Source organism: Zootermopsis nevadensis, unplaced genomic scaffold (genome assembly GCF_977971745.1).
Source record: "Zootermopsis nevadensis isolate Lab colony 2312 unplaced genomic scaffold, Znev_1.0 Znev_ptg000015l, whole genome shotgun sequence".
Taxonomy (NCBI): Eukaryota; Metazoa; Arthropoda; class Insecta; order Blattodea; family Termopsidae; genus Zootermopsis; species Zootermopsis nevadensis.
In genome coordinates this window covers 5,448,033-5,467,382 of record NW_028259147.1, presented here as the reverse complement: position 1 = coordinate 5,467,382, position 19,350 = coordinate 5,448,033, and the positions used below count along the sequence as shown (strand labels likewise).

General features: G+C 37.7%; 1 protein-coding gene across 9 annotated transcripts in view; it reads left to right on the top strand.

Moving 5' to 3' along the window:
- The window catches only part of LOC110835993 (zinc finger protein rotund), a 427,918-nt gene that overhangs the window by 358,668 nt on the left and 49,900 nt on the right, over positions 1-19,350 (top strand). For all 9 annotated transcript variants that reach the window (XR_015535241.1, XM_087349135.1, XM_087349132.1 and 6 more), the window contains one exon: positions 4,196-4,485. Coding sequence is in view for 8 of the 9 variants with exons in the window: in XM_087349135.1 (XP_087205261.1) it covers positions 4,196-4,485 (290 nt within the window). In the remaining variant the exon portion in view is untranslated. The remainder of the gene's footprint in view (positions 1-4,195; positions 4,486-19,350) is intronic.

Sequence of the window (19,350 nt, the reverse complement as noted above, 5' to 3'; positions counted from 1 at the left end):
AAGAACATTGGCACACTATAGGAAAATAGTTTATGCAACATTTTGATTGGAAATCCTAAAGGGAAGTGGCTATCTTGGAGACCTAGACGTAGATGGGAGGAAAATATAAGAATATATCTCAGAAGAACAAGGATCAATCTTATTTAGATGTCTTGATCTTGTTGGAATTGTATTTCCACAATTTCTGGACTGGATCAGTAACAAGTCATAAAGAAATGCCGTGAACCGTGATTTTAAAGCATTCATAACCGTAATTACAATAGCCCACAATTAAATCAAGCTAAGTGAACGTCAATTATAACATTAATTAAGACTTATTAGTATGAACATTCCTCCCGTTCTTCAAAATTTTAACTGACCTCTTCTCATGAGAATATTCAGACAAATACAGAATGTCTCAAAAATGTGTAAGCACCAGTCGTTTAGTGACCACTTGTCAGTTAATTCCTCGCCGCTGGAAGGATACTGAAAAATTAATTCATCTTGTTTTCAATGAGAAGGCTTTGTATGACCAAAAAATGAAAACTTATCACAACAGAGAGGTTTCAAGGAAGTTATGGCAAAAAAATAGTGACGTTTCAAGTGAGTAAATATTGCAGTTTAAGTTTATTACAAACTCTTCCTTGCTACACCAGTACAAATTCTACATTTATGTTTGTTGAAGTAGTGGATTGTGTGTGGTACGGATAATTAGAGAACGTTGAACTGTCAGCTAACGGCGGTGATTTGCACACCTACACTAGATTCGTTGATCCACCAAGTGCCAATGTTGACGTATGTAATGATTTCGTTTGTTAAAATGTATTTCCTTCATTCATTGAATTTATGGATACGTCTTTTTGGACATCTCTATACAGCCTATGCTTTCGTTTTTCCTTCATATGCCTCTATTCTGTTTCACGCCCACTTCCTTCTTAATGCCTTTGTTTGTTTTTTTAATTTTCTCTCTGTATTTCTTTTCATATTTAACAACTCCAAAAGAACGTGTTTCATTCCGTATTCCATTGATTTCAGATGAAGACATTAACCTTTTTACACCACGAAGTTTGTAGTCTAATATAGATTAGTAAAAGTTTTAATAGCGATTTAACAAATCATGACTTCGTACGAAAGATAGTAGACTTAAGGAGAACAAATGTTTAAGAAGTAATTTTTTGTTCAAGCCTCTTCACACTTTCTGTCTGTAACTTTATTTATCTTTCATTGCAGTAGAGTTGTAGATGACAGGGTGGGAAACTTGGACGCCTTCACGTGTTATTTAAAGCAAAGCTTAACAGACTGTGGTCGACAAGCACGAGAAATTTAGACAGAAAGAAATTTATGACTAGAATTTTTGTGTGCCATATGTATTTCAAGAAAAATTGGCCACAAATAGCAGACAAGTGGTGACCTTATAGTAAATCCTATTATGTTAAAAATTATACCATTTACGTCCGAATTCGGCAGATTCATGGCAAAGCAACAGCTGTGGAAAAATTTCTGGAGGCCTGGTACGCCAGGAGTATTTTTGCACATGTTCTCCTGTTAATGTGTTAAAGTGTATTCGAGTAGTTTATCAGAGTCCAGTGACAAGATCTTGTAAATATGGCGATTAATTTAGAGTTTTGTGATGATACGAACATACCTAATCGGTCGAACGGTCCTTACTATGAGTTTGGTCATTTGAGATCGTGTATCATGAATGTGAGCCCTAAGTTTAGCTGGGCCTAAGTAATTGGTTCATTTTGTGAGATGTCGTGTTCTTACGGCTATGAATACGAAGGAGGCAGTCTTCTGGTATTTTGCGCCATATAGTCTGGTAGAAGTTTACAGACGTTTCAGAGGTGGTTACTGCCTTCATCATCAGGGAGGTGAGTAAGCCGCGTGCGAAAATGTAGTTTAAGATATAAAATATGACGTCATGGCTTCAAGGACGTGCCAGTTCTGTGCTCACACCCAAGGAAGCCGATGTTAAGAATGTGTGGATTTTTACCTCCGCTCTTCTTGGTATAGTCTTTTTGATTTGGTGGTATGGCACCTCAATAGTATTTATATATGTACATTTATTTATAATTTACTATATGTTAGAGTAAGTGACAGTTTGGTCTGTGCCTCAGAGATCATCGGTAGGTTACCGCCGTGATCATCAGAGCGATGTGCATTTGTAATATCAGAACCTGTTTGAATACAAGCCTCGCAAAGTGTTCTTGTATTCTTTACACTGCGAAGTGATTATTTTGTTTTTTTTAAAGCTTTCGAATCTTGTTCAGGTAGTTTTTATGTTGGAATTATTTAAGATTGCATCTGTTCGTCGTACCGTTAGCTGTTCGTATTGTTGTTTTAAATCTCAGTAGCCATTTGATATAACAATGATTTTAGCACCATTTTAATCGCGACAAAATACATAGCTGACAGTTAAGATTATTATCACACATCCGTTTTACAAAATGTTTTGTTTTAGTTGCATTCAAAAACATGTATAGTTTATTTTTAGGTGGATCGTAATAAGCATATATCGTAAATAATAACCAAATCTAATCATAAAATTTGAGTTTCTCACGAAAGTGGCTGTCTTCACGGTTGTCGCGCTATGTATTCTGATAGAAATTTTCTGACATTACAGAGGTACTTGCTGCCTCCATTTTCTCCAGTTCATTAAAACGCAACTGTCATTGTCACTCGAGAGTGCTAGAACAGAATCGCATAACGTAATTTTAATCGATTTTTCAGTCAGTGGTTTCAATTTGTTGAGATCATCTAATGGGCGCTTAAAGTTTACATTAAGCGATTTAGGATTTGAGACTTTCGCGGCTAGTACAATCAATAAAATCTTCTCGGGCCTGGCGACTTCCGAGGATCCAGACACATCAGAACCCTGAAGATGGGGACAGAGTTTGTTCCCGAAACGTCGGTTTACTACGGTAACCAGTTAACGCGGCTGATTGGCCGAAAAGATTTTATTGATTAAGCGATTTATTTATACCTACGTATTGATCAGTCGAGTAACAGTAATAGATCTACTAAAATGTTTACATATGGGTATAGAACCTACCTGAATCTTAAACCACTTTTGAGCATCTGGTCATAAGACTGTATAACCTGTTACAGTTAACTGGGAACAATCAACGTCAGTTTGATGCTAATCAAACAGTTTGCTCGTTTATCTTCTAATAAAACTACCATCATTATTCATTCGGCAACGGTTGATGTGTATAGTGGATTCAGAAGGCAAATGGCTTCTTGCTTGAAATTCCTGTCTCTCATCACGTAGCAAATACAAATAAAATTAATAATTTATAAAATTATTTCCAATTCGCTAACTAACAAACTAATTAGCAAACTGACTCTGTGATAGTGAAATCCTTGAGCTTCAGCAACATTAATAGCTACTGAAGATCGCCACTGGACACTATGGTGAGCCAGTTCTATCCATCTCCCACCTTTACATTCAGCTTTAATGATGTTTTCTATCTGTCAGTTATCAAGAGGTTTTACCAGCCGAAGGTGTTCAGCTTTTTCCTTTCTGAACATCTCATTCATTCTAGCTTCCTTGATTTCGTTGCTAAGAAATTAATTAACTCCAAGAAACAGAGTCCTTCTCGAGAAACTACCAATATACTCGGCTAACAAGAAATTCCCCGCCTTTTACAAAACCAGAAGTCGCGTTGTCGTGTTCACAAGAGCCTGCCACCGGTCTCCATCCTGAGCCTGGTGACTCCAATCCACATCCTCCAACCGTTTTTCCCTAAGACTAATTTTAATATTATCCTCCCATCTGCACTTACGTATTCAGAATTAACTTCATTTCATTACAGTGAGTGAGCTGTAGGAATCTAAATTCCCCATTAGTAAGATCCTACATTCAATGTCACATTTCAATCTACAGGGTGGGTGGGAAGTAAGTAGGCATTGAGAAGTGGTTATAACCTCTATATTTCCAATGTATATCGATTATTTAATGCCTACTTACGTCCCACCCATCCTGTATATAAGTAATATTTGCTTGGTGAATTATAAATCATGAAATTACTGAAAGGACGCTGTCATGACATATTATAGCTTTTCATCACACCACGAGTTTGTAGTGTCTGAGTAAAACCGTCCGTGTCTAGAATCGAATTCGTTTCCTCTCGAATACAAACCAGAAGTTCTAATCATAAAGATAACGTCTTAATGTCTCTAGAACTGCTTAATGAAGATTCTTTCTCTGTTTCAGGGGGTAGTTTGGAGGAGGCGCGCATGGAGTCGGGGGGCCATCTGGGGGGTCCTGGCGGAATGCCCCCGGGCTCTCTGTATAATAGTACGGGGGGCGGAGCCCCTCGGTCTAACAGTAGCAGTAGTTCTGCTTCACCGCCGGCTTCAGCCCCAACGCCATCAGCTAATGCAGCAGCCATGTTGGTTGTACCTCAGCCAATAAATGCGTCCAAGATGGGCCAACAGCAGGGGAGTATCGTGTCCACGAACGGCGGTACGGGACGAAAGTATCAGTGCAAGATGTGTCCGCAGGTAAGGGAACACGTATTTCGAATACTGTTTGTCGTGCATTTGATATATCACTTTTGTCCACCTTCTCCCTGTACATTGTAGCTTGAGAAATGCAACTTAGATCTAGAGGCCACTGAACATTTTACTCCCGCGGACAGACACTCCCGTATCACGTATTATATATGTCGGTCGAAAACTATGGCGCAAAGTTGTTTTTTCTCTCCTAGCTCATGTCATGTTCAGTATATTCCTACAGAGATAACAGAACACAGAAGCCCAAATATGATTATTTGACTTTTTAAAATATAGTTGTCGAAACGTCTTTGGCAAAATTTTTGGAATTTGGGAGTTTCCCCATAAATTTTCAGTCTGGCTTGAATATGTTAACTGAACCCACTGGCCCAAATACATAGAATATGCTTTATATAAATATTTTTAAATGGTATTTTAAAAATCGGTATCACGTATCAAGGTTAGGGAACAAAAATGATGCTTACATTTTTTTATATTTTATATATAAATCATGTAGTTGTTGAAATTTTAATACATTAGTCCCAAGCTGAAAATTTGTATGAGCTTAAGATTTTTATCTCAAACATTTGTATAAGTGTGAAATAAAATCTCGAGCAATGTGTTTTTTTTAGGACTGCAAAGTGTAATTAATGACAGTTAGTAGGTAAAAGTATGCTGTGGTCTATATTAAGAAGCGGTCTTAGCTTCTTCTAGTCTGAACCAAATAAACCTTGAAGTCAGTTTCACAGATTTATAGCGGAAAGTAGGCTTTTTCTCGGTGACTTGTGAGAGATTGTATTTTGAGAGTGCTATTTTGAAAAGTAATGTAACAACACGTACCGGCAAAATCTTTTAAAGAATACTTTTCTGCAAATTCGAGAGTAGCGGGAATAATAAATTCATCATTATGCAGTTTAATGATACATTTATGTACATAATTTTGTCTTAAAAATACCATAAATGAAGGTAGCCCTTAAACTAGCTAAATACGGACACAAATACACGGAATTTGTAAGTAGGTAATAAAACTGATAAAAGATTCTCGGGTTACAAGCCGCGTCTGATGGCTGAACGACAAAAATTCATCAACTTCAGTCGCCACGAAAGCTTCAATTTATATGTAATAAACTGTACACATACAATTGCTCGTGGGCTATGAAATCAAACTAAGGACAAAACATACATTTCACATAGCCGCCGTCTTGTAACTCATTATGCAAAAGTTACTTTTTTTTAAAATGATCTAATCCTGTATTAACATACATATCGCTCCCCACGTCAGAAGTTGATGCGAGCGTCGTAAAAATATTGCTCAGGTAATGAAAGTTTCACCAATTGCTCAAGACGTTATTCGTGCAGAGGGATACACGAATTTTACAATGATTTAAGCCAATATTTTATACAGCATTATAGCGACCTTGCCCCATTTCGTTGGGTTTTATATAACGTGTAAGCCTGTAATCTGATCGTACAGTAAAGAACGCCTGTATGGACGCTGTAAACATGAATATTTCGTTTTGTGTATCGACTGGACTGGCATGGTGACCAGTTCTTGCTGTAGAACAAGGACTGGATTATTACATGAAATTGGATGTGGTTGGATGGGTGACTGGTACATTTCTGAAGAGAGGAAGGGTTATTGCTGGCGTTAAGGGACCCCTTAAGATCACAGGGGTTACGCCAGAGAATATCACCGCCTTTTGGGAAGGGGAGGTTGGCATTTCATACTAACATAATCATCTCAGGCCGTGTCCCAATGGTCGGCCTCAACATCGAAATGACAGTCTTTGAACACCAATCCATACTTTTGAGATTTCACGTTTCCATGGCAATGAGAAAGAAGACGATATTATTTTAAAATGTTGCGCCGTGTAGTCTGATAGAAATTGATAAACTTTTCAGAAGTAATCTTTGCAAATATGGAAGCAGTGTAACCTCTGAAACGTCGGTCAATTTCTATCAGACTACGTGGTGCAACATTTTAAAAGAATGTCGTCTTCTGCCCACAGACGTTGTTTAAGGCTACACTGAGTAATTAAGGAAATATCGTTGGTTTCATGACGTCTAGCTATAATGTTTTAATATTTCTTATTCTGTAGATTCAAGTACGAATCTCCATCGAAACACCGAATATCCTGATAAGTAGATAGGCAGGTAGATGTTCAGGTACGCAGATGAGTAGGTAGATAAATGATAGGAAGTTGTTATATTTGACCGATTTTGACTAGCTGGATTTCTCGCTATACAATTTCCGTTTAAATTCGCATCTCATGGTCGCCACTGTAGTGACACAAAGCAATTTCGTGTCGCACATTCTGCAGTGTTGTCAAGTGTTATATAATGTGAGAGTAATTACTCGCAAATTGCAGCACTGTGTAGACGGGGAGACGCGAGAACTATTTTTCTACATGGAATAAAAATATTATTATTACAGTAATTCTAGCGTTGTGGTCGCTGTGAATTATTTAGCTTGAGGGGTAAAATAGTTGCAGTATGGTGCAGTGGGGTGGAAAAATGTTCAACTGCCGAGGTTTCTACCCTGTTAATTAAGTACATTGCTGTCGGCACACCTATGGAAGGGGTATACTGCAGGGTAGTGTAATTTGTGTATACTTATTTAGTGAAAGAGTGAATTAAGATATTAAGATATTAACCCTTTCAAAATCAATGGTAACTGTAATTACCACCCCCTCTAACATGTAGTAAATCTACAGTTATTGTTACGTATGGTTCGAAATATGAACAGTTATTATTTCCTTTGTAATGGCTCTGCTGTGTTCTCTTCGAGGTATGATCTAGATTTTTAAATGTCATAAGGCAAGTTTAAAGAGGGAACGATAGGCTATTACACATTAATTTTCTTGGAGAAAATAATTCTCGTTACTGAGATATTTTATACTTTTATTGCTTGAGCTATCTTTCATTATCAGTTTTAATTTGTTGTAGCTATTCGTACACATCTCTGCAAGTGTTCGTCATTAAGACACGTCCTTATTTCTTGATTTGACGCTATTAAACTGAGCAATTATTCGCAGCGACAGTTACAGGCAAACACTAACGACGTTAGCAATTTTTATTTCGGGATATCAGGTAACTATTTCTAATAACAGGGCAAGAGAGTTACACAGCATTACAAAATATTTACGCGGGTCTCACAACAAAGATCGGCCGGCCACATGGAGTGCGCGGACCGCGGATTGAGAACCCCTGACCTAAAACTTTACCAAATTTAACATTTGTTGTGCCCCCATCTGCAGGGTGTTAAAAACAAATGAGAATATTGACGCCCTAAATATAAAGACAGTGTATTTCTCCGAAACGTTGGTACCTATATATTAGTCAACATGGCTCACAACCCAGAACATTATGGTCATATTTATCGTTGCGAGAACCTCATCTTACAAACAGAAACCAGAATAATTAGTTCTTCTAACCGAGGTATCTCGCGCGTAGCATTCAAAAGGTTACAATATTTGGCCAACAGAATGCTGTCGTGTTGTATGACAGATTCTGGTACTTAACTGCCCAGGTAGTTGATTACTGACCCCTAATAGTGACGAGGCTTGGAAGTAGTTAATAGTTCTCAGAAACAGAAGGTAACAGCTTGCAGAAGTAACTCAAGTGATTTAAGTTGTAAGTGCGTGCAGCTTTGTAATTTATACTTTTTCTGGTATCATTAGGGTGCTTAAATCGGGTTTGGATTTAAGAGACGTGGTTGAAAAAAGGCATAGTTATTTTTATGGAGATAAGCAGGACAGTATAAAGTGTATACTGGAGATGCAAAATGGGAAATTTTGTTCACGTTTAAGGGAAATAGAAGTTGGATGCACTGTTTTCTTTGCAGCACTGTTCGTTCAGTTTATTTTTGGGGAAAGTTTTGCTTTCTTTTCCTCGCCGTAAATTCCTTTGTAACACGCGAAGACACGAAAAACTGGAGACAGAGACAAGGCGTGAGATGTAAGAACTCCACCACCACAATTATTTTTGAATTGAAATTTTAACAAGGTTAATATCGCAGTTGTATGTGTACGGATGCTTGTAAATCTCGCGATCGTAACCCAAGGACTTCCTGTATAAATGACATAAATTTCGGCCAGTTTTGTTTTCCGTTCTGCGAACTCGATGATGGGAGCGCAGGTCTTGTAAGTTGCCCCGGGTCCAAAAATAACTCGTCCCACCTCTGGTGATGTAGCTTGGAACTAATCTTGCCAAGTGAGTTGTTTTCCTTATTTATCCGATAGGTGAGTTTTATTCTAACGGAGCATAGTACAGAGTGTTTCAATCTATTACGATAGAAATTCGTTACTTTTTGCAGTGCGAATATCTGGCGTCTGTGCCGCTATGACTAGGAAACACGGTAAGCGAGACAATGATCGCCCATAGCGGAAACGCCGTGTCGCTCCGCCAGCGAAGTCGCCGAATATCCACACTGTACGTCGTGGCTGAGCGCTCTGCTTTTTAAACAGACTGTAAGAAACGATTTCCGGTTGACTGCATACTCAGAGAAGTAATTAGCATCAGGCAATCCTTGCGATCTAGCTAATTGAGAATGAGGCGGGATAAATGTCAACATGGCTTCTCAGCGCATCTAGAAATGTTATCGTGTCTAAGTTGATTTCACGTTATGTCCTGTTTAATTTAGACATCATATGATTTATTGTAGCTACATTCAGTTCAGTCCCAATGTAATCACTCTATAAAGGACAGTGGTAACTATATATACCACGTACTGTAGCCTTTAATAACTCGATGTTTCGTTTGTAGCATTTCCGATTCGTTCTCAGAATAAACAGCGTTTTTTCACTAAACATCCGGATTATATTTGTAACAGAGATGCGGTGTGTTTTCTTAGAAGTAGGAACCGAGTTCTTAAATGTATGTTATATAAGCGTCGAGCTAAGAAGAGATATACGAAATTAAAGTTACAAATGCGAGACCAAACAAGATGGTTGGAATGGTTTTGTGTCCCGTGTAGATAAAGGCCTTCCAATGAGCTGATCCCCTGTCTGAAGGATTGTTCTCGAAGTTTATTACGAATCGGAACAGACAAAAACATCAATCCGACATACTAAGAAAGAACGATTAGTAAGAATGAAATATTCACGTACTCCCAGAATTCTTTGACAATGATAACAGGAGGATTGAAGATTTCCGTGTAAATTGGAGGGACCGGTTTTAAGAGCGTTTGGTTATAAGAAAATGTTTTAAAATGAAAATTTGGCAATTATTTGACTCTGAAATAAGAAAGTTAGTAGCTATGTGAATGATACACGGTGTAATATTAAAATAGAGCGAAGGAAAATCTTTTGGGATGATTTTAGATGGATGTCATGACGGTGATGAAACTTCGGGTTCGATATCAGTAGGAATTTCTTTATTGATTTGTTAGTGTGCTATGTTGTTAATTAGTTAATTAACGAGTCGGTTGGTCTAAACATGTATCAGACCAATCTGCTTACATCCAGAAACGAACAATTAAATTTCTTATGCTACTTTGGACTTGTTCTCACCCGGATTTCCTGATGCTACTATTATGAGGTTCTCCGGACATCGCCACATTGGGACGCAGCCGAACTGACTAATAGCGAAGGGGTACAGTGGAGTGGGGAAGGCGAGATTCATATGTGTAAGGATGCTGTGGGTCGCATTCCACAGACTGGAGCCCCACTACAGTATGTCCAAGAGGGAAGTTCTCTTCCATTATAGAACCAATTTATTGATGTTCTAGACAGTTTGTGACGAGCGTTGTGGCAAACAGACTTCTGGTTTAGTTCAACACTGTACTCGAATCGTTAGACGTTTTACGTCAGTAGCAGAGTTATAATGTGTGTGTTTGTGTGAATAATTTGTGTCACTAAATGTTTAACGGGGTCTTTCAGACACCAACCAAAGTTTTAAGTTTCACTCTGGTATTTTAATCCGATGGTTCATAAACCCTAACATGAATGTTCATGAAGATATCTCCATCATCAGGACGATCATCGCCCTGATGATGGAGGCAGCAAGGACCTCTGAAACGTCGGTAAAATTCTACCACAGTACACGGAGCTACAACCCAGAAGACAGTCTTTGGATTCTGTACTTCGCTTTTCTTCACCTCTTCGCTTCCACTTTTTATCACATTCTACTTTGTTTCTTTCTTCTCTTTGTCGTTTTCGTATTTGTCTCCCTATATCAGTTTCTTTATCTCTTCCATTATCTGTTGTTTCCTCCTCCCTCCTTCCTTGTGTCTTCTTTACTCTCTTTCTGCCTGATTTATTCCTAGCTTCATTACTGTTTTCGTCCTGTTTCTATCTTTTTATTTCTGTTTTCAATTACCTCTTCTTTGCTTTCCGTCTTTCTACCTCAAGTTCCCGTTCGAGTTTTCACCTTTCTGTTTTCCTTCTATCCGTTATCGCTTTCTTTCAGTTATCATTCCATGTTGCTTTTCTTTCGTCCTTGCCGTTTCCTTCCGTTTTGTCTTCCAATTCTTGCTGTTTTGTTTCCATATTTTCTTCTTCCGTCCTTCGAGCACCTAACTCTTTGCAACTCGCCCTACTTTGTAATAACAGACCGGTTTACCACTAATGAAGCTTCAAGGGGCAACAAGAAAAAAAAATAATAAAAAAAACATAAACAAGACCTTGAATTTTCAAGAAGGCGTAATTTAGTCCAGAAAACACTTGCAGTTTACCCAGGCACTGGGGTTATTAAGGCGCTTAAGTACTGAGTCGTGTTGGTCCAGAAACACAAAGTTTAAACTTTATACAAAGCCACTGTATAGTGTAACGAAGTCCGATAAGATATATTACAGTAATTTACCATACCGCTCTGCAGGTAAGTGAATATGGGTCTAATGAAACATTTCGTTTGAGATTAATTTAAAATGAAAGATGGGCCGTGTAAGGTTGTTTTAGTCTAAGAGAGGTGAGACTTGATAGGTTGTCAGAGGCATTGAATGTGATCTGTGTTATGAAATGGACAAAAGACGAAAAATCAGCAAATCTACGGGAATGAAGAACAAGAATACAATTGAAAAATGAGTAAAAAAGGAACGAAGATAACAAAGATGAACCTCAGATTTGAGGTTCTCACGGCAGATAATTTGATAGTGGTCTTCTTCGTGACTCCGCGGCGTCGAAGCCAGAAGATCACATTCTACAAGAAACAAACCAACATATGATGAACGAAGGGAGAAATTAAGTAGATAACGCATTTCTATAGTATATTTAATCGAATATATTTTGTAATACATAGTCATATATAAGATATTTATTAGGCTTATGCCCATGTAAATGCAGGTCCATATTCCTCGCAAGCGTCTCAGAGCATTTAGCATCCGTTTTGTCACTTGTCTTTATCAAGAGGAATTTATATCAGCTGCTGTTAGAAAAGATACGTGTAATCCTGGTACAAAACTTGCCTATAGATCGAAACGCTGAGATTAATCGCCAGCCAATTCTTCACAGAGTTGCTTGCTATCTGTGCATCACGAATCTTGGGAGGAGATTCACGAGGTTCACAGCTCACGCAGACCTTTTCATAAGTCCATTCTCGTATCAGATGTGAATTATCTCGAAAACGACACATCATAAGAAGCTGTACATGCCATTGCATGTTTAAGTTATTACAGCAGGGGTGTTCAAAATTCTGGCCTATGTCAAGTTCAGATACTCATATTGGTAACAGTAAGGAAGTTGTTGTGGCCTATTTTAATATACCGTGTCAGCATCCCTCTTCGAAGAACTGAGGAAAATGTCGGAAGACCTTAGTCTCAGATTAAATTAAATCCATATCCGCCCTTACGATATACGAAGTTCACGTTTATGTTTTAATTTCCTTAAAATTGTTCATCCATCACGTATTTTGAAAATACATATAATTACCGTTTTAAAATTTTAATTTGTAACGTTTTTCATACGATTAGTATTGAACAGAAACACGGAATATAATTTTGTCGATCCATGCGTTGTGTTATCTGAGCCACTATTATCTTTTCAACAGCAGATTTGCAAAGTTTAAATGAAATGCTCCTTGTTCCTAAAGCACTGCACTTTCTGGGAGCGAAAGTAGGCAAATTTCAACAGATTCACGCTTCAGCCACATTACCTCCATAAACAAATGGGTGCCGGTTTCCGCTGGAATTGCCTGCCAGTGCGTGGTAGCGAGGAAAAATGAACTTCCTCCTGCTGAAAAAGATACGTTGTCAGGAAGTTCTTGACAAGTCGTGTAACTGAGCTGCCTCGGCTTAAATTATCTGCAGCAAATGAAATGGTCGGTAAGGTGTTCAAAACCTCAAGGAACGCATTTGGTAAGTACGAGGATGTCTACTCGAAGTAGCAAGCTTTTATTTGCCTCTTGGTTTCTTCAGAAATAGCACAAGGTTGAACGAAATAATAATAGGTAAGACGAGAAGGCGAAGCGTAAATTTACAACATTGGCTACCCTCTTCGTAAAAATTCATGGCTTTCAAATAGCCTCAGGGATATTCTTTGTGTAATGGGATTTTATATACTTGCTAATTATGTATTATTCATGATTTGAATGGTACCACAAATTATTCCTTTCATGACTTCCTACTCAAAGCGAATAGAGCAAATTCTGTTTCTGAACATAATCTCAAAGTAAATTTGACAATAAAGCAACAGAGCATCATTGTGAATACGTAATAATTATTTTTAACAATTTTTCTTACTTGGTAACTCTCTTGCACGGTAGCTAAATGCTCGTATCTGCATTCTACATTTACCTTTCACGAGGTAAATCACTGTAATAATTTCCTTGCTTCAAATTAACTCAAAACATTATGGAGACTTAACCTGTTAAAATTATACTCATTCTATAAGAAACATGAACATAGTGAATTTTTCCGTAGATTCACCGTGATTATTAAATTATAACTCGGTACGATCAGACCTACCATTCTAATGAATTTTTACCATTTTGACTGCAGAGGCGTAGGCGTAGGCGTGAAATGGAGAATATAACGGGGCTAGCATAATATTTACTTTTATTCCTATCTATTAGGGTGATTAAACTGATGAAACAAGAAATATCTAAAGAAGAGTTTTAAAAATGTAATGGAGATAGGCCATATGGAAAGCCGAGATGGGAGATTGATGTTAAAATTGGCTTTAAAGGACTGCTGTGAAAATTTTATGTAAATGTGATAGGCTTATCCAGAGTTTTCTGAGAACGGTGATGAATTATTCTAAGAATGTACAGCCGTTATTTCCTTAAACAGCGTTTACTAATTGATCATTGCAATATAGACGCGTTATGTTTTTTTTTGACGTAATCGAAGGAACTGAATCGGTATATATTATTAGGTTTTCCTCACTCTTCAGCGTGGGCGAACACTTTATGGGTTCATCTATTCTGTTTATCACAACCTGCTTAAAGCAGTGTCGCTGTTGGAGCATTACTTATGACACTTTTGTACTACAAGCGTTTAAAACGTTGTAGCTACCGGAACTCTTATGATTCAATAACGCACTTTTGCTGAAATTAGAGGTGAGATGCGTGTTGCAGCATACAGATTTTCATATAGCCCATGTGTTGGCAGCAGTGGACGAAATGCGAATTCCCGTGAATTACGTCGAAGTGCAGGCTGAAGGTAAGGCCTTTGTAGGGAGTGAAGTGTAATCCATCATGGAACCAACTATCCATACGGTGACAGGACTAACGTCTTTTTGATATGGAAATGAGATTAGTGATGGTATTTTGTAAACTCTAAGTAAGCGAGCCAGTGGAATAGGGGAGTCGTAGAATTTCTTTTTTAAAGAAAAGGAAAGCGTGGATTGGTGGATAAGAGGGAGGCTGCCTGAGGGTGAGTGTCCCCAGGAGTATGAATGGTGAGAATCTGTAAACGTAAAGAGAGAAAAATACATTTCCGTGCACGCATGGCAGACACAATTGCTTCTAAAAAACTTGGAGTAATCGAAACAAATTTCAGTAAGAGGCTTAAAGACAAGCAAGCGAGGCTGTGTAATGTTTCTTTTTAACACGTAATTTGAGTAAATGAACTAACTTTATGCTTAGACGTTTTCTTGAAGTGGTCATAGTTGTTCAGCTGGTCTTGAAGTTCACTTTCTTTGTGGAACACAAAGGTTCATTACCCCGCTATTGGGCCATAAGATAGGACAGCTGCATCCAGTCCACAGCCTTATCATCTGTTACTCTAAAATCTATTTCCATATAATAATGAAAATCTGAAGTCTTGTAGCATTCTAACGTATTATTGTACGCTTCGGCTATCTCCGATTTAAAATATCCCAACAGCGTTCTATGAAGGGCTGTTACAGCATGTCAGTGCACTTAAATACAGATGGTTCGTGATTCTGGAAGCGAGTCGCGGGTTTGCCTAACCTTGCAGGATTAGTAGTTATCCCCTTGACGATCACGTTGGTTGTGGCTGGCTGTAGTGCATGACCGACATAAGAATCTTTAAGTGTAACGTAAGTGAACTCAAAAAAGTAAAAGATATTACAGCTACCATAGTTACATTTTCGCCACCTCACATAATTCTGAGCATGATTTATCAGTTTTGCTAATCTCCCCCACATTGAGTCTCTCATCTACTTCTAGGTCTCAAAATGGACTCTCTTGCCAGACATTTCAACTAAATCTTCATAATCTTTATTCTCGGCTCCGTCTAGTCGCAAGCGATTAATCGACTTGCTTAAGAAGCTTCATAGTACAAAGCTTTGGTTGGGTTGTCGATATTCGTCCGATCATAAAATTCTGTTCTTACGGAAGACAAAGAAAGGTTAATCTGCCTTTTAGTGTCCGTTTTTAGTGGCCAGCTGACCATATTTCTGATTAAGATCTTTGTCTTCTTAAGAACGCTGCTGCAAGAAGGTAACACGAGGAACACTAGTACTAAATCTCCATACCCGGGAAGAAGGGAGTGGCTACAAGAAAAATTTAGTCTGATAATTTTCTTTGCTAATTTTCTACATAACAAGAACATTAAAACACAACATTTACAAATAATCATAGCTGAACTCATGCAATGCAGATTGAAGTCGTTTCGCAAGATGTGTTCTTCAGATAGCACGCACCACGTGTTCGTAGAGTCCCCTCGGCAGTTCACTTTGCATAGCCTTGCAGATCCCTGGGAAGTTCACCCACCTCTTGGTCCAGTCATACACAATTTTGAAACTAGCATAAATGCCATGGAGGCCTGTAGATGAAGCTTTCTTCCATTATTTTCTCTTCTTTGTGTGTGTCTGTGTTCTTGTTTCTCCTCACTTCAAATTGTCCATAAACACTGTTGTAGCAGACCAATGGTCTAGGTTACAAGTGTTTTGGTATCGACACACGACCATCAATGAAGAACGTTAGTATTGTATCACGCTACGCTCTGTTCTTCAGCCAAACGGAACAGAAGTGACATCTAGCGGCTTGAACCAGAATCAACCGCATTTGGCGCGGCCTTAGTATTCATACGGTATAAGTCCCCGCGCTTTTTGGAAACGTCAAAGTTTTCAGGTAATACATAAAATTAAATATGTTTCATAGTGCGACCCAACGTCACAAGTGAATGATTAGGATTCCTGTCTCGTATTCGAAAAGTCAGCGAATTTAAATCTAGGCCAGGGGACTGGCTGTCCTGATTGAGGTTTTACTCAGTCCCTCCAGGCAAATGCTGTTAAACTACCTTAAGTTACACCACGACCGTTTCCTCCCACATTCTTCTAATTCATTATTCATTAATCGTCCTGTCTTTAAAACGTCGTTAAATAAATGCATCCTACGTCCGAAATGGTAGTCAGAATGCAATCAATGACTTGACTGTTTTTTTTCAGTAACAAGATTTTGTGTCTTTTAGGTAGAATAATCTATATTCCCTCTTGTCACATAAACCGCCATAATTTTAGGCTAAAAAGTTTACGAGTTTAAACTGGCATTTAATCTTCCGAAGGTGGATTTCTTATTACGTGTTTTGGTATCCTCTGTAATCATACGGAAGATTTCTGCTGAGAAGATGCTTGAAGGCTCAACATCAGACAGCAGCAAGCAGCCTGCAAGAGACCGCGGGCGTTTTCACTTTGACTAAAGCGATTCCTCGAATTTCCGTTACGTCACATCCAAAGTAACCAACCAATACCACAAAATCTGTGTTGTCTTAATGCTAGACAAATGTTTGCTGCTGAATGTTCTATTCCTCTGTGAACTGTACAAGTGAAATCAAGTTCAGAACAGAATGGGACGTGAAATATACGTGCTAAGTAAAGTAAAAAGTTCTGGGAACAAGTAATGACGTCTACTTACTTCCCTTCAAATTTTTTAAGTATGTGCGGTGAATAATTATAATATTTACTGGTCTGTTTCTGATCATATGTTGCCTAGTACTTTTTACGTGTTTGTGATTGTTTAACTATGACAAATGTTGCATAAGCCTACAGAATTTGTGATTTGTTTGTGATATTCTTCGACGCAGAATTTTAAATTTCTGCGCTTGTGTGTGAGTGACACTTCTAGTCCTGTCCGTGAATGTTTCAGAGACACTTTCCTTTTAAGTGGTGTATTTTGGGATTCCGAATTTTTATATTCTACCCTAAATATACTTCTTTTGATGATAAGTGAAATGGTGCAAATTGTGTTACGTTTTACAAGAAGTGCATCTCTAGGAAAAATATGTTAATAATATTAGCCTATTAAGAAAATATAATGAATTACGTAGGATGATATTATTAAAGTAAACCTTATAAACATGGAGTGGTATTATGTAAACTGGGTTTAATAATCTCATGTTATGATAGATTTTTTGAGAAAACGTGCCTGAACGTTTGGGAATATGATTCGTTAGATGTTACTGAATTATTCAATTATTCGGTGAGATGTAATAAACTCATTGAGAAAATGGTCCTGTTGCCTGCGTTTGTGTACACGGTAACGAATTTTGGGGTCCATAGGAACGGAATTTATGTAGCACTGATTACCTGTCAAGTACTTAAAATCCTACACCTAGGAATAATTCAGATATCTCTGGAAAAGGTCCAACGGTATGCTTTTGTGAATCGGTAGTGAACGTTTGATTTACATAACAGGGACATACTTGATCAGCCTAATAACTGCTAACTGCTGTAAGAAGACACAAAACTTTGGAGAGTTTGAGATTATTACTTCGTTAGGTACACTAATCGCATCTTTTCTCTACAAATTAAGATTAAAATACACAGAAGCGTAATTGTGTATCTTGTTTTGCATGGGTGTGAAACTTAGTCTCTCGTCCTAAGGGAAGGAATAGACTGCTTTCGAGAGTTGGTGTTGAGGAGAATATTTGGAACTAAGGAGATGTAACAAAAATGAAGAAATTAATGTTGATGAACTTCATAATGTGTAGCGTGATGAATATAAAGAGAATTCGATGGGCGGGGATTGTAGTATGCACGAAAGACATTAGGAATTCAAAATATTTAGTCATAAAATAAGCTAATAATATTAAAATGAAGTTGATGTAGGTTTGATTTATCCGGTTCTGGATAAGACCTAGTGGTAGGACGTTGCGAACTTCGGGTTCTCGAAGTTTCAAGAAATTTCTTGAATTGAGTGACTGTTAGCTTCTGAAGGATTCTGCCCCATTGATTTAGAGGAATATAATGTACTTACCCGGATATTTGAACTGCACTGCCCTGCCTTCAGAGAGAAGTGAATTTGAGGTCCATGAGGACACGTCCATCCGTTCTCACGCAGCTGAAGACACGTACAAATGAGTTCGTATTGTCTTGTAACCGTGTCCACTGTAACAGGATCACAGTATTCCTGATTTCTGCTTGTGTTGTGGCGAATTGTTACCGAGGCATGAATCTTAAATTTTATTTCAAACGCGGTACTTTATGTAACTACCATTGTTTTTTTAAACTTTTTTAAAAAAATTTGTTTCTACGTCGAAGAAAACACGCCCCATTTTTGTTAAAAATAAGAATCCTTGAACGATGTTTATGAAAAGTTTCTGTTTATTCTGAGAACGAAATGAAGCCCATAAATAGACCATGGGCGACATACTGTGTTACGGAACATAAAACAAATGGTTCTCATGTTGCTGCTGACTTTAAAAGGGTTAAGGGAGGAATACGTAGACTGTTGGAGAACAAAGGACTGGGGATAAACATGCAACTATGAAGACAGGGAAAGGAAATGGAAGGAAGATGTAGAAAATTACGTAATTAAGAATAATATAATATGCACTCTTCATCTAAAATTTAAACGAATAATTGAGATAATTTTATCATACGTTTAACAAAATAATTACACAGTAATTAGAAATATCCTGCGGTTTAATGGATTTAGTTAACTATCCATAATGTTGCTCTTTCCAATCAGAAAAAATGTTTTCTGAGGAGATGCATGTCCTTCTTGCTGCATTTGTTTCCATGTTTTATGATTATTTCATATGTAGCTCTATCATCAGTGTTTCTTAGTGCATAAATTTTGGGATTTGCGAGAAGTGTACACTCATTTTGAGGAAAAGTGAAATTCTTACGACATTTTGAGCCAAAGACCTGAAGGGACAAAATATTTAGCAAATTTAAGTGCAGACGAGACAATAATATTCAAGAGATACTGATATAAACATCATCTCGCTCAAAGAAGGGCCTGGTATTGTCGTATTTCTGTGAACACGGTGATGAATTGTCGGCTTTGATAAAAACCAGGAATGTCTTAACCATATTCTGACATCATTTTAGTTAGTTCTAGCAAACGTTATGTCATTTCGTTAATAATGTTAAAATTTTCGATAGTACTTTCAAATTCGAGTTTTGAAGATATATTTGTAAAGACTGTTTATATAAATAATCTATGTTTAAAATCAGAATCATACCATACAGATAAATAAACACAGTGGTATGGTGAGACATGTACTTAGTCACTGTTTTTTTAAACTGT